The 14,281-nt window shown below is 37.7% G+C and overlaps 1 protein-coding gene across 1 annotated transcript; it reads right to left on the reverse strand.

Annotated features, from left to right (window-relative positions):
* Positions 1-438: 438 nt before the first annotated feature.
* LOC103438560 (protein NRT1/ PTR FAMILY 5.4-like) lies at positions 439-14,281 on the reverse strand. Its single transcript, XM_070824437.1, has 5 exons — positions 14,084-14,281; positions 13,661-13,878; positions 4,469-4,720; positions 2,766-3,037; positions 439-1,543 (listed from the first exon to the last, which is right to left on the reverse strand). Exons 1-5 carry the CDS (start codon positions 14,142-14,144, stop codon positions 664-666), a joined length of 1,683 nt encoding a protein of 560 aa, XP_070680538.1. The 5' UTR covers positions 14,145-14,281; the 3' UTR covers positions 439-663.

The following is a 14,281-nucleotide window of genomic DNA, read 5'->3' on the forward strand; positions in this document are numbered from 1 at the left end:
TGCTAAGTGAAGTGCAAAAGCTGAGTTTAGTGATATGTATCATGTTGTATGTGAGCTATTGTGGTTGAAAAAATTGTTGAGAGATCTCAAGTTTGAACGGTGCTATGAAACTCTATTGTGATAATAAGGCTACTAATAAGATTGCTCATAATATAATGCAACATGATTAAACAAAACATGTGGAGATTGATCGTCATTTCAACAAGGAAAAATTGGATGCTAGAATTATTGTTTTTCCGTTTGTGGGGTATGAAGATCAGCATGTTGACATGCTTACTTAGGTTGTGTCTAGTAGTGTTTTTTTTCCATCTCGGTTAACAAGTTGGGCATGCGTGACATCTTTACTCCAACTTGATGAAGAGTGTCGCAAGTTATATGTTTATATATTAGTTAAGTATAAATCGTTGTCTTTTGGTTCACATCGATGAAGTATATATGTAATACTAATTATAACTCCTATATATACTCCAATTTGAAAATGAATGCATATACAAGAAATCTCTATATTACAATATCTAAAGTGTAGAACGCGTTTAGTTCTTTACAAATAAAGTACTAATGTATTGGCTGGGGCTGCTTCCAGCGCCTTTAATTGTAAAGCACTTTAACAATGTTTGAATATTGTTCTTCTTGTGCACTTGAATCATGGCCTATTAATATGTCTCATATCTCTCCACCATGGTTGTTTGCAAAGCTCAAATCCGTCTTCACTTTGACTTCTCTTCCGACCTTTTTGTACACAAAAGCATTTGCAATTAACACATAAACACACAAATTTAGTGTGCTCAAAACTGCCAGCACCCAATAGAAGTAATCGAGGTGAGCCCGATTGATATTGTCACCAAGCCATTTGTCACCATTTCTTGAGGTAATTAACTCCGCAACAGATATAATCCAATTGCTAATGAAGCTGCCAACTCCTACAACACTCATAGACGCTGCCGCTCCCATGCTTCTCATTTGCTCCGGCATTTGATCGTAGAACAATTCTTGAAGTCCAACCGTGGTGAACGCATTTGCGAGGCCAAGAATCAAGTATTGTGGGAGTAACCACCATACCCTCATTGGTACCATTGCTTTAGCTTTATCAATGAGATTGTAGTCTTTTGCAATGTTGAGCCTTTTGGCCTCTACTAGAGCCGAGACAACCATAACAAGTATGGATAGAGCTAGCCCAATGCCGATTCTTTGTAGCACAGTAATACCCGAGGGGTGTCCCGTATATTTTCTGGCTATTGGGACAAAAAACCGGTCGTAGATTGGAACGGCGATTAGGATTGCAATGCCAACGAGGCCTTGAAGTGATGCCGCAGGAACCTGGAAATGGGGACTGATCGATCGGATGGTTGTGCTACTTTGTTTGGTGAAGAAGGTGTGAAGTTGGGCTTCGATTACGCCAAACATTAGGCAACTCAACCATAGGGGGATGAGTCGGAGGACGAGCTTCACTTCTTCCACTTGGTTGAGAGAGCATAGCCTCCATGGATTTCTAGGTATCGTTGATGCATCTAGTTCGTCTATGATCATTGCCTTGTCCAAGCATCTTCATTATTTTTTGTTTTCATTACGCAACATAAGCTTGTTATTTACAATTGTTGAGAATATGAATCTTGCATCCGGAAAATTAGAGCCAAATGGACTACCTATGTACCTTGACTATAGGAAAAATGGGAAAAAACAGCTATGGGAAAAAGAAAGTAATCTAGGAATGCACGTGGACACCCTAACGAGATGTTCGGACGTGTACGTCATCTATGACTATATATTTATATCTTTCTATATAACTTAAAATTGTTTAGTCATTGACTAAGTGATTATAATCTATGAATGCATGTGGACAATACAGAAATTCAACAGATAAGCATCGAGCTAGACGTACACACACGACAAAGGAAGCAGCTGATCAATACATTTTGAGTTTTGAGTTTAGGACACCAGAGGTTCGGACGTCTAAGTTTTCTGTTAACCATCTATGACTATATATATCTATATCTTTCTATATAACCTAAAATTGTTTAGTAATTGACCAAGTCATTATTATATGTGTCCGTTTTGCTCAAATGAACGACCAAAATGTGATAAATTATGATCAACTGTTAATCCAACTGTCAAAAATCTGTGTTTCTCATTTACCTGCCCAATAAATTAATCTGACCCATTGAAATGATTAGAGGCTCCTTGTTGCTCAAATGACCCCTAGGTTAACACCCAGGATTCTCTCCTCTCTTTTTTTCCCTCTCCTTTCCTCTCCTCCTATTTGAACGATTACGGTTAAGTCACGTCAATATCTTATATAATTTTTTATAAAAAGAGAAAGACAAAATAGAGAATGTGAGAAGAGGAAATGGAAAGAGAAGGGGAGAGAATCCTAGTCCGCACCAATACAGTGTATATTTGTCCATATGTATGATCTTGATGTCGCATTAGAATTCATATTGAATAATGAAATTTTATATTACATTTCCACCATGATCATAGTATAGTTTTAACAATTGAAAATATTTCTAATCTGTTTATTTGTTACATTTGAGAAAATCGATTGTGAATATATCATAATCATACATTTTAACTCCATATTTCCTTTACACATAGGTTAACCCTAACGGTTTCCTTTATTAAAATTAAATGACTAATAGATTTTCAATTGTGCTGATCTTTTATATGAATTTATTTTTGAAGAAAGAATCGAAAAATAAATTATTTGAATCATGAGAGCACATTATAAACATGAAAGAGTAGTACTTTATGCAATATTAAGTTTGTACCTGAGTTGATTAGCACGAGCCACAACTAGAGGCTGCGACTGACCTTGTAGCAGGGCTTCACCCTCATCTCCATAATAAACACACTCGCTATTGAGTGCCTTATTGACATGCCATTTCCGAGCTGCTGCAACGAGCACTTGTACCACCATAGTAAAAGGGCTCCCTGGAGGCATTTGCTTCCTGTACCTCTTCGTTCCCAACAAAAAAGATACTAGTGACACCACCAAAACTCCTGCCAATATTCCAAACCCTAATCCCCACCCAATATTATCCTACAAGTGTGGTAATTTCGATTAATTAGTGTACAGGACTAATTAATTTATCAACATAAAAAAAATCTAGTTACCTTTTTTTTGTGATATTTTATATTAGTATTTGAAATATCCTTAGTAAATTATTAATTATATAATATGCCACGTCGTTTTTAATTTCGTGACATGTTTAATTTTCTTACTAAGTTTTCATGTCATTGTGATAATATTTCTTTTCTTAAAAGTTCTATATTTGTTGCTTCTCATGTTGTAGATATCAACTTGTATGATATTTCTTTTCACACCTCCACCTTAAACACGTTTGCATCCACGTGTCTTTGCTTCTCTCAATGCTAATTCTAGTTGTCATTGGAGAGAAGAAAAAGGGTGATTAGTGACCACTCCATTATGGTGACTTTCCAAAGTTATTAGCTAGACGTGTCCTCCTTTGTGGCCATGCAATTGATACCTCTTGCATCAACTAGGTGACTAAGCCAATTGGTGTTGCATGCACAGTATTAGCTCTCCTCATCTTTACACGCATGAGCTTATTGAAGAACTAGATAGGTCCATTGGTTTCAAGCCTTGCCGCGTCACACCATCCAATCGAATTATAACGGTAGCCGGCTCTGTGTTGTATAAATAGGAGCTTTACTCCATTGTTTTTGGAGCATATGTAAAATAAGGCAGCATGCAATATGAGACTTCACGTAGATTCTATGTGTATATATATGTATTTATACAGAGAGAGATTAGAAAAGAAACGAGTAGAATATACATGACATTGGTTGTGATCAAATTCGTAGAGTTTGGAACTTGGATTGGAACACTAAGGCTCTAGTTTCATATTTGAGGTAGGGGTTTTTCGGGAAACTTATCATTATTAGGGTATTTGTCTTGTTTAAACTTTGTGAAATATGTGTTATATACTTGGTGTATTTAGAACTAATATAATTGTTTATATTCGAATTTTGATATATTGTTGTTATTTTTAATAATGTGGATATTGTGATAGTGCTGATTTTATACTTTGTGTGTTGTAAACTTAGATTAGTATTGTTTTTAATACAAAATAAAACTTCAACAAAACGAAAGAGGGACACAAAATTCAATAAAAGTCAACAAGGTATTTCATTCAAAGAAATGCTAAGGAAACTCTCTCAAAGTGGAACTTTTCATGGACTCATCTCACAGTTTAATATCAATTTTCATGTTAACATTATAAAATATTATGTTAAAAACATGACGTGGAAGATGGTCCATAAAAAATTACACTTTTAAGAAAGTCTCATTGACATTTCTCTTTCGTGAATATACAAGTTAGTAGTGTATTCACAATTCTTGACCAAACAAAATAGCTTATTCAACAATTTGAAGTATGTTTTTATTTTTATGTACTATTATAATCTAAATACTTTTGGGAGGATGTGGGAATCTAAAAGTAGTTATTACCTGGAGATATACGACTCCCAGTGTGGCAGAAGTGGCACCAAATACCACCCCCAAGTACCACCAGTTGAAGAAGGAGCTCTTGACCTTTATCTCTTCAGGCGTGTTCTCATCGAACTGGTCTGCTGCAAATGTTTGCACGCATGGCTTCTGCCCACCTTCAGCCACCGATAAAATGTACAGCGCCACAAAGAACACTACTCGGCCACTTTGTGGAGGAATTATTGAGACGGACAGAGTCAAAAGAACCATGCCCTACAATATGATATATATGCCATGAACACAACCACACAAATATATATATATATATATATATATATATATATATATATATATCCAATCAAACTTGATTAATGTTTTCTTGTCAAATAAACTGGCTACGTTCTATCCATGTTCTAATTGAAACTGTAAATCTGAACACATTAGGATACAGCTTTCTAACTTATGTAACAGTTTAGATCATAGTTTCCAAATACAGAGTAGGGTTTGAGTTCGATGTTCGGTTTTTTCTAAATTCTTTAAAGAATGTAAATTGGTATTAAGTATAATCTTTTTGTTATTGTATAGTATTAAATATTGTAAAAAGCTAGCTAAATAACTTATCATCTCATACAACATTCTCTATTTTAACAAACAATATAATATTTTATGAGATCTTCAATTAGTAGCTCACATATTATTAAATACACACTACAAAATTTATTACTACATGACCTATATACTATAACATGAGATGACTATTTAGGTTTCATAAGATTTAAAATATATATAAATTCTTTTAATATCCCAAATTAATTTCAACGTGTATATAAGATTATTTTTCATCAAACTTTCAAAGCTTTTCACTCTCAATTGTAGAACAAAACCGTAAAAAGAATTAATATGCAGAAGTACGCTAGGTGAGTAGAAACCAAAAAGCTATGATGAATATGATATGAAGCACACAATAATCTATTGAATTTCATATATATCCTGCAAAATACCAGAATGATTAATACAAACTAACAAAGCATGAGGTGAGAAACGCAGACGAAAATTGTTATTTAAGACGAAGATTTAAAGATTTTTTGGAAACTTGGGGTCTTTATATTGATTTTGACATAGGTGTGTGCGTCTGAGGGTAGTTTAAGTAAGAAAATAAAGTGTATTATGATGCTAGGGAGACTAAATTTAGAGACAAAATTTGCAAACCAAATGATGTGTCACCAATAGGAATGAACATGTTTATCAACGGTTAACTAATATACTAAGAGTAATGCTAAGAAGACGAAATTTGGCGACTAAATTTGCAAACTAAATGATGTTTCACCAATAGGAATGAACACTTTTATCAATGCTTAAGTAATAAACCAATCATCAACTTTCATGTCCTTTAGTTTCCAATATCTAGTCTACAAATTTAGTTTCCATAGCATTACCCATAAAGGGATCATTAACTTCCATATCCTTTAGTTTCCTTTTTTTTTTTTACAAATTTATTCTTCCTAACATTAATCTTAATTTTTTTTTTGGTCAACAAGAGATTCATTGAATAGGAGACACAGCTCCAGAACAAGTACAAGGCCAAGACAACACGGCCAGAGAACAAATAGAAAGGAAAGACAAACCAGGGCACGACACCCACCATGTGAACAAGGAAGGATAGCAAGACTTGAAGCAAAGCTTCAGTCGCCTTCCCTGAACACCAAGACCCAATGCCCAATGTGGACATGGTAGACCATCGTTAGATAAAATATGAACGAGAGCGAATGGGTGTCTGGTCACCCAGACTTCCGGACACATCCCTCTTTTACATTGTGAAGCAACCCAGTCAGCTGCATAATTCGATGGGCGGGGGATCTAAGACCAACAAAGGAACTAGAACCTGTGACTGAAATTACGAATCTGATTGAGGACAGGGAAAATGGTCCAACGAGAGTGACAGGAAGAGCCGTTAATGCTCTGAACTAATGTTGCGGAATCAGATTCAAAAATTACCTTGGATAAGTTATTTTGCACTGCCAATTCCATGGCAAGAAGGGCACATTTAGCCTCAGCTTCCAAGGAGGAGGCAGTCGTGCCATTGGTTGTTTTACCTATGATTAACTTCCCAAATGCATCTTGAACCACCACTCCAAGACCCAAGCACAAATGAGCCTTAGACCACAAGGCGTCACAATTGATCTTAACAATATTTGGCGAGGTATGTGTCCAACTTGGAGGACATTGTAGGTTAATCCTGAGGAGAAGCAGGAACCGTGGAAACATTTATAAAATCATTGTAAGCTTATGTTGCCACTTTCATGGTTTTATAAGGAGATGGGATAACATTATTACAACTTGCATGGCATTTAGCCTTCCAGATTTCCTAGCAATGGAAAGAGACAGAAGATAAAACTTTGGGTAATGTCATACCCGAGTCATCTACCACCGAAGAGAGAGCGAATAGCCATCTGTCAAAAGAAGTGATGGATTGAAGATCGATGCTATAGTTTAGCCCAAACACGAACCAAACGGTAGAAGTCCACATGCAGAGGAAAAGCATACCTCAATAGTTTTAGGCTCATTCTTACAAATGGGACTCTCCATGGTCGGGAGACAATTGTTAGCAATCCTCTAGAAAAAGGAACTTGATTTTAGGGGGAGTATCCATTTCCTAAATGAGTTTCCAGAATGCAGGATCCATACATAGAGATTGACCAGCATTATTGGTACATAAGGTTTGGTTGCCCAAGGTAATTGCATGACAAAAGGCATAACCCGATTTAATAGAGTAATCATCATTGAGGGACCACGGACAAATAAGGCAATCAGGGAATGAAAGATCATCAAGGATGATACTCGCAATAGCCGCAGATTTCACAAGAGGGAAGAGATTGCGTATAGCCCCCAAGTTCCAAGATCGATCCGATACTAAAATAATATCTCTTGCCACCGTAGTCACACTGTCCAGTATATAACAAGTCGGGTGTAGTAGACTATTTGGAGTGCTAGTGAGCCATTTATCTTGCCAGATGCAGACACATCTCCCATCACCAATTTGCCATCTGGCCCCTTTGATAATAAGAGCTTGACCTTGCAAGAGGCTGCTTCTAGCCTAAGAAGTACGGCTTCCCTTAGAGGCATTTAAAGTGTCCCCCGAAGGAAAGTAGCAACCCCGCATAATACGAGCCCAGAAAGCAGTATGTTCAGCCATAAGACTCCAAAATTGCTTAGCTAAGAGGGTCGTATTGTAGTCCAGAAGGCTTCAAAATCCAAGATCACTCGCAGACTTAAAGGCACAAATAGCCAACCAATTTCACCAGTAAATCTTACACTCATTATCCCTCTAACCCCACCAAAAAAGGGCCAGAAAGGAATCAATATCGTGGTAGAAAGTGACCGAGAACAAGAAACAATTCATAGGATAGCTAGGAATGGCCATGGCAACAGCTTTAATCAAAACTTCATGACCAGCCAAAGATAATGATGTCGATTTCCAACTCTGAATCTTGAGAGCGAAGATATTTCCTCGGGTCTAAGGTTTGGGGAATATTGAATAAAGTACATGCATCTTTAATGACAGTCTGAGGAGTATTTGCCGAGAAGAAAATGGAAGATTTTTAAAGATTAATAGTTTGGCCAGACACTATGCAATACAAATCCAAATGTCTCAATGGAGCATTGCAATCATCCTGATTAGCCTTAATGAAGAAAAGCGAGTCATTTGCGAAAAACAAGTAGGAAAACATCGAGCAAGAAAGGGTGAGAGAAATATCAGACATAACACTTATCTCGCACTGATCAGAAATCAAAGATGAAAGAGCCTCATTGATGAAGAGAAATAGGTAGAGAGATAACGGGTCACCCTAATGTAGTCCTTTAGAAGGAATAAACTTCTTCCCACACTTGCCATTAAAAGTGTTAGAAAATGAGACCATTCTTACGCAAGTCATAACCATATAAACCCATCTTATTTGAAATCCCAATCAAAGTAGCAATGTTTACAGAAAGTCTCATTCAACACTATCTTAGGCCTTGTTCATATCAACTTTAAGGCCCAACTCAAAATCCCAGATTGACTTTTTGCGCATTAAATAATGGAAAACCTCATGAGCAACAAAAATATTGTCTTGAATTTGACGTCCTAGGACGAAAGCACTCTGGTGGTGAGAGATAAGGCCTGGTTCATGGGGTTTTAAATGATTTTTCATCAACTTGGAAAAAATCTTGTATGCAAAGTTGCAGAGGCTGATAGGACAAAATTAAGAGATAGACTCAGGCACTTCCACCTTGGGAATAAAGACAATATTGGTATGGTTCATCTCCTAAAAAAGATTTCCATTAGAAGATACTTCAGAGATGGCCCAGAGATAATATTATTAACAATCTCCTAACAAGTGTGGTAAAAATTTCCATGGAAACCATCAGGACCTGCAGCTTTAAGACCTCAATTTAAAACACTGCAGATTTGATCTCCTACATGGTGAAAGGCATGAGAAGATCGGCATTAATTTGAAGAGTGACCACCTGCTTGAGACCCGCACGGGCATGATGAAGATTTCTTGGCTCAGAAACTAAGAATAGAGTCTTAAAAATAAGCATAAATGTGATTTCTAATCTGACCATCTTCTTTCAACCAAACATATTCAGAATCTTTAAGCTTCATAATGCAATTTCTTTGGTGGCACTGGATCGCAAAGTGGTGGGAAAAGGCAGTATTTTTGTTTCCATCATGCAGCCAGTTAATACGCGATCTCTAGAGTTAATAAAGCTCTTCGTTTCTCCAAACCTCCCCTAGCTTATTGGTGGTTTTTAAGTGAAACTCATGTTTAGTGCCGATATGAGGCTGAAATGATAAGGACCAAGAGCATATTGTATAATTAAGGGTCAATGATCGGAGCCAATTAAAGGGTCATGGATATCACCGTGTCAGGCCAACATTCCGTCCACAAAAGATTAGCAACGGCTCAATCCAACCTTTCCTCAATCTTCCCCTACTCTTCCTAATCTCTTTCCTAGGTGAAAATTAGACCTCAGTACCCAAGGTCAATAAGAGCTTTTTGGTGCCTAAAAAGTTTTAAATATCTGATATGACCATGATCTCTTGTCAACCCTTTTTTTCATGCGCTCACGGTAGTTCATTAAAATCACCTAGACAAAACCAAGGCATGCCAAGATCCGAGATTGGGGTGCAGATTTTCTCCCAAAAGATCTTCTTTTTTTTATGGTTGTAAGGAGGACCATAAAACCATGAGATATGGATGAGAGTAGTCGCCGACTTCTCTTAGATACCTGTATCGATGACATAGTTGTTGGCTAAGAGGATTTGGATGGTAGTACCATCTTTCCACCAAAGACATAACCCACCAGATCTACCTACTGCAGGAACAAAAAACGAATTACAAAAACCCAGGGAACGTCCCACTTTTGGATACATCATTCTTACATTCTGTTTCAGATAAAAAAAATCGAGGGCTTATTTATACATAATTACTCACGAAGAGCATCCACTGTCAAGTCTTGCCCAATCCCTTAACAGTTCCAAGCTAGGTAGATCATTTATCCCCCGTGGCTGCATTAGGCCAGCCACCAGTGCCCTAGAGAATGATGGAGTTCTCAACACCCTTGATAGCAACGCTATCAATCACATCCGGCAAGTAGTATCCATATCATTTGAATCTTCAATCAAGGTAGTCATTTTAGTTGTTGCCATACAACAGAGACCAGCTCGGTTCCGACAAGAGTTAGGACGACCACAAGCTCGAGCATAAGTAGCCAGTCATGCATTCTTTGATAGCTTGGTTTCATGTACCAGAGAAAGGGAGAGCATACTTTTCAGGAGTAAAGTTTTCTACTTTTTGTACCCAAGTCCGCCTCACAAGTAGGGACCTCTCTCTTCTGAGCATTCCTAACAGGCATAGGATCCAAAGGTGGCTTTCCTAGATTTCCCAACAGAAGACTTTGGGTAATAATGGATATGATCGGTCCAAGAAGGGACCGAACTTCCGTGACAGGAGTAGCATTTAGGTTCTTGAAGGAAAAAGGCAGGGGTTAGCGGTTGTGGATTGATACTGATGGAGAGTCCCAAAGGCTGAAAATTATAAATATAGTTCTAATTAAGTAAAAATGTTGAGACAGAAAATGATCCCCTTCAGAAAGATATGTTGTTGACTTAGTTGGGGTACCAGGAGTTTGGGTGTAAAGAGTAAAAGTTGTTGACTTTGAGGTTGGTAAAAAAGTCATAGCTGAGTAAGATGACTCAGCAAGACAACTGAAAGTGTAAATATTTGTGGATGGTGGATATTTTTTCTGCAGGAAGTCAAAGACCGACAGATTCAAAGAAAAACTAGAGTTGGTCTCCACATGGGTAACCATACCTAACATTGGTCTTGTGAGGGGGGGTCATATGGCTCAGTAGGAGACAAACTAAGAGATAGAAAGTGTTTGCCCTCAAAAACTTCCTGATGTGTCTTGGTGAAGATGATAGTAGCAGAAGCACCACCTACAACGATTTCGATATAGGGGTTCTCATAACCCAAGGAAGACCCTAGCCCTCATTTGGGGTGGAGTTTCAGCATTTTCCACCCCTACTCACAAAATTATTTGAGCGGGAAGTAGCATGAATGATTCTTGGTGGTCGGACCTGCTCCCCTACCATAGCGGTTGAATAAGGATAATCGTTGTTGACATTTGGCACTTCATGCTCACAGTATTTGTCGAAGTGACCAAGTCTTCTGCAGAGAAAGCAGAAATTTGAGAGGCATTCATATTTGAACATCACCCTTGTTCTTCCACCATCTCTTCTTTGAAGCCAGAACCTATTGGAAAGAGGTTTCCCTGCACCCACTTTATGCCTTACTCGAGGAAAGTCACGAACTCCATTTGGGTATGCAAAAGGATCATCCACAACAGTGACTTCCCCAAAAGGATTCCCAAAGAGACGAGCATTTTTAGAGGAAAAATATTCCAAAGCACACCATGCATTTGAACCCAGTAGTAGATCCAGTAAGCTGGTATTTCCTCAAAGGTAAGGTGCGATGGCCACTGGAATGGCAAGGCAGTCTCCAGCTATATTCCAAGGCCCATCATTAAGGACCTTATTGGCTGTTGACTTTGAGGGTGCAGTGATGGTAAAGGTTGTGTCCGTACGAGCCGAGACTTTAAAGTAACCATATGGAGCCCAGAATCTCTTGATTAAGCCAACAGTAATGCTCCAAGAAGAAGGACACTCTGCTATCAGAAAGCTAGTCAAACAAGTGCCGAAGTTGACAATAGGGTGATCGGGTTTCCTATCCAAGTTAACTAGGAAGTTGTTTGTATGCTCGTGAATTTCATCCATGATTGCTATTTGACTGAGTGATGAGATATGGTTTGGCTTTAAAAAGATGGACAAAAGAAATGGTTGGGTGGTTGGATTTAAAGATGAAATACTTGTGAGACAACATGGTGGAATCAACAGGAAGAGACGAAAATTAAATGGATGTATCCGATCATAGGGAGCAAATCTGTCAGTTAAGGCTACAAAAATATTTTTTAGGAGACATTGATTTGAGAGGGAGTAAATTTTTCCTGGTGAGGGAGTTACGTGTCCAAGATATGCAGCTAAATAATCGGGAAGGCCAACTCCCAGATTGTGGAAATAATACCCGGATCTCTCACCTAAAGATTGAGAGAAGACTAACAGGAAGAGAAAGATCCAGAGAGATTATGTACCAGGGTGGGGGCTACGACATGACAAGGTTAAAGCCTTTAGGTGGCCGGAGTAAATGAAATGGAGAGTTAATGAATGTGATGGATAGGAATAAAAAGTAGAAAGTGCAAGGATTTCGTAAAGATGGTTGTTAGGAATAATAAGGGATTTGACCGGACTGGGTCTGAAGAAGATGATGAAACCAAATGAAACTGCTTGGTTTTATGAAAGATTTGCATTTTGATATGGGCCTGCATATGGATGGAAAAAACGAAGTGAAGAGGGGAAAGGTAGAGAGAGAGTGGATGGAAGAAACGAAGTGAAAAAGAAAAACGAAGGTAAAGTTGTCAAAGTGGGAAATTTGGAAGAGATGGGTACGTATTAAAAACAGTTCAAATTAAAAACCCTTCCTTCCTGAGAGTTTCTCCCTCCCTGGTTACAAGGGCGGAGCCAAGTACAAGGCTCCCCTAAGCTATAGCATAGGGAGAGTTTGATTCTTCAAGCTTAAAAATATTAGTTTTTGGGTTAGTTTATGATTTTTAATTGTCATATTTCACTTAAGAAATGAAATTTTTTTCATTAGTAAGGTTGTTTTTAAGAATAATAAGAGCAAATAGATGTTAAATAAACTCATCACTTTAACCAATATTATATTTAATAGTAATAAATAAAAACTTTCATACCACAAATGGTTCCTTATTTTATTCACTTGAAAGCTTTGAAGGCTAGAAACCTAGAAAAAATAGCATAAAATTCTTGCTTCAAATTACTAAATTCAAGTTTTTACTATTATATAACTTTATGAAGACAAAATAGGATTAAAATTTTGATTTCGGATTAATAATTTTAGCTTAGCCCACCCATCGAATAATTTCTGGCTACGCCATTGCTTGGTTAGGGTTTCCATGAGCTGAAGAATCTCAATCTCTCCCCAAACTCAAGAGTTAGCTCCGTTGCCGTGTTGTTCCGCTGTAGCTCCGCATTTATCACTGTTTCTGATGACTAGATGAACAACCACTAATTTACCACCGAATCGCCAACGAACCGGTTCATTGGTCTAATGGAGTCCAAACTTGTTTTCAACTTTTTCAAGAAATGCTTCTTAAGAACTCAGTAGCTGGCTCTATGTTAAGAGTCCAAGCTTGTTTCCAAGTCCACACTGCCTGGTGACAAGCCTTTAGCTTGCACGGGCTCGTAACTATGGGCTTTGAAACCATGTCAGATTATTTTTAGATTGGGATCCCCATTCTAAAGACACCGATATTGTCTCTAACTTGATAATGACCACATGTCCAATCTGTCAGTTGTGAGATTTTACCATAAAAAACCTTGATATTAGTTAATAGGATAATTTTATTTAAAGTCATTGCTTTTCTTTACCCCCACCGATGTGAGATAGCTAACACTTTCACCGCATTCAACAACTTTGATTTAGATTCACAGTCCCGTAACACGTGAGTATCATATATATGTACTTACCAAAACTGAAACTCGACACATATTAACTGGAAAAAAAATGCCATGACTGTCATATAATTATTTACCAGGAAATAGATGGTGATGGAGAAGACTATGGTTTTGAACCGACCAAAGTATGAATCTGCAAGAAAGGCTCCGAGGACAGGGAAGACCGATGAGACACCAAGCCAGGTGTTAACATTCTTAGCCGCCGCGGCTAAGGGCTGGTCCAAAACATCCGTGAGGTACATGATGAGGTTACTTGCCAACCCATAGAATGCGAACTGCTGGGCCACCTCAACCACTGCAAATAAAATTTAATTAAGGAACTCATAAAAGGTGAAAATAAACTCCAATAAATTTTCAGAAAACTTAATGAACTGAATACAAAATATTCATCGCAACAACAAAATTTCAAGTAATTGTCGAATTACATGAAAAATAAGAGGCTGAAAGAAAAAAAAAAACTGAAAAATAAGATGAACATAGAAGAAAATTTGATTGCTTACAGATGATGAAAATAGCAGCATTCCAGCCACCCCTACTGGGTTTTCCAGAAGCAATATTCATAATTGATGGTGTTTAGAGAGCTGAAATATTATTGGACCTCCTCATCAGGAGAGAAAAGTACTTGAAATTTCTCTGGAAATGTGGTGGGTTTACATGAAATTTTTCTCGTTGACTTACTACGGATCGTGTTTCCGAGC

The sequence above is a fragment of the Malus domestica genome, chromosome 07 (genome assembly GCF_042453785.1).
Source record: "Malus domestica chromosome 07, GDT2T_hap1".
In the NCBI taxonomy this organism is placed as follows: Eukaryota; Viridiplantae; Streptophyta; class Magnoliopsida; order Rosales; family Rosaceae; genus Malus; species Malus domestica.

What these genes read in the sequence shown, in the direction of transcription:
- LOC103438560 (XM_070824437.1), bottom strand. Translation starts at nt 14,144, where the DNA reads ATGAATATTGCTTCTGGAAAACCCAGTAGGGGTGGCTGGAATGCTGCT. An exon ending in TGGGAGTCGTATATCTCCAG is followed by an intron (nt 3,038 to 4,468) that starts GTAATAACTACT and finishes CCACACTTGTAG; the next exon opens with GATAATATTGGGTGGGGATT. An exon ending in GCTCGTGCTAATCAACTCAG is followed by an intron (nt 1,544 to 2,765) that starts GTACAAACTTAA and finishes AAAATAATGAAG; the next exon opens with ATGCTTGGACAAGGCAATGA.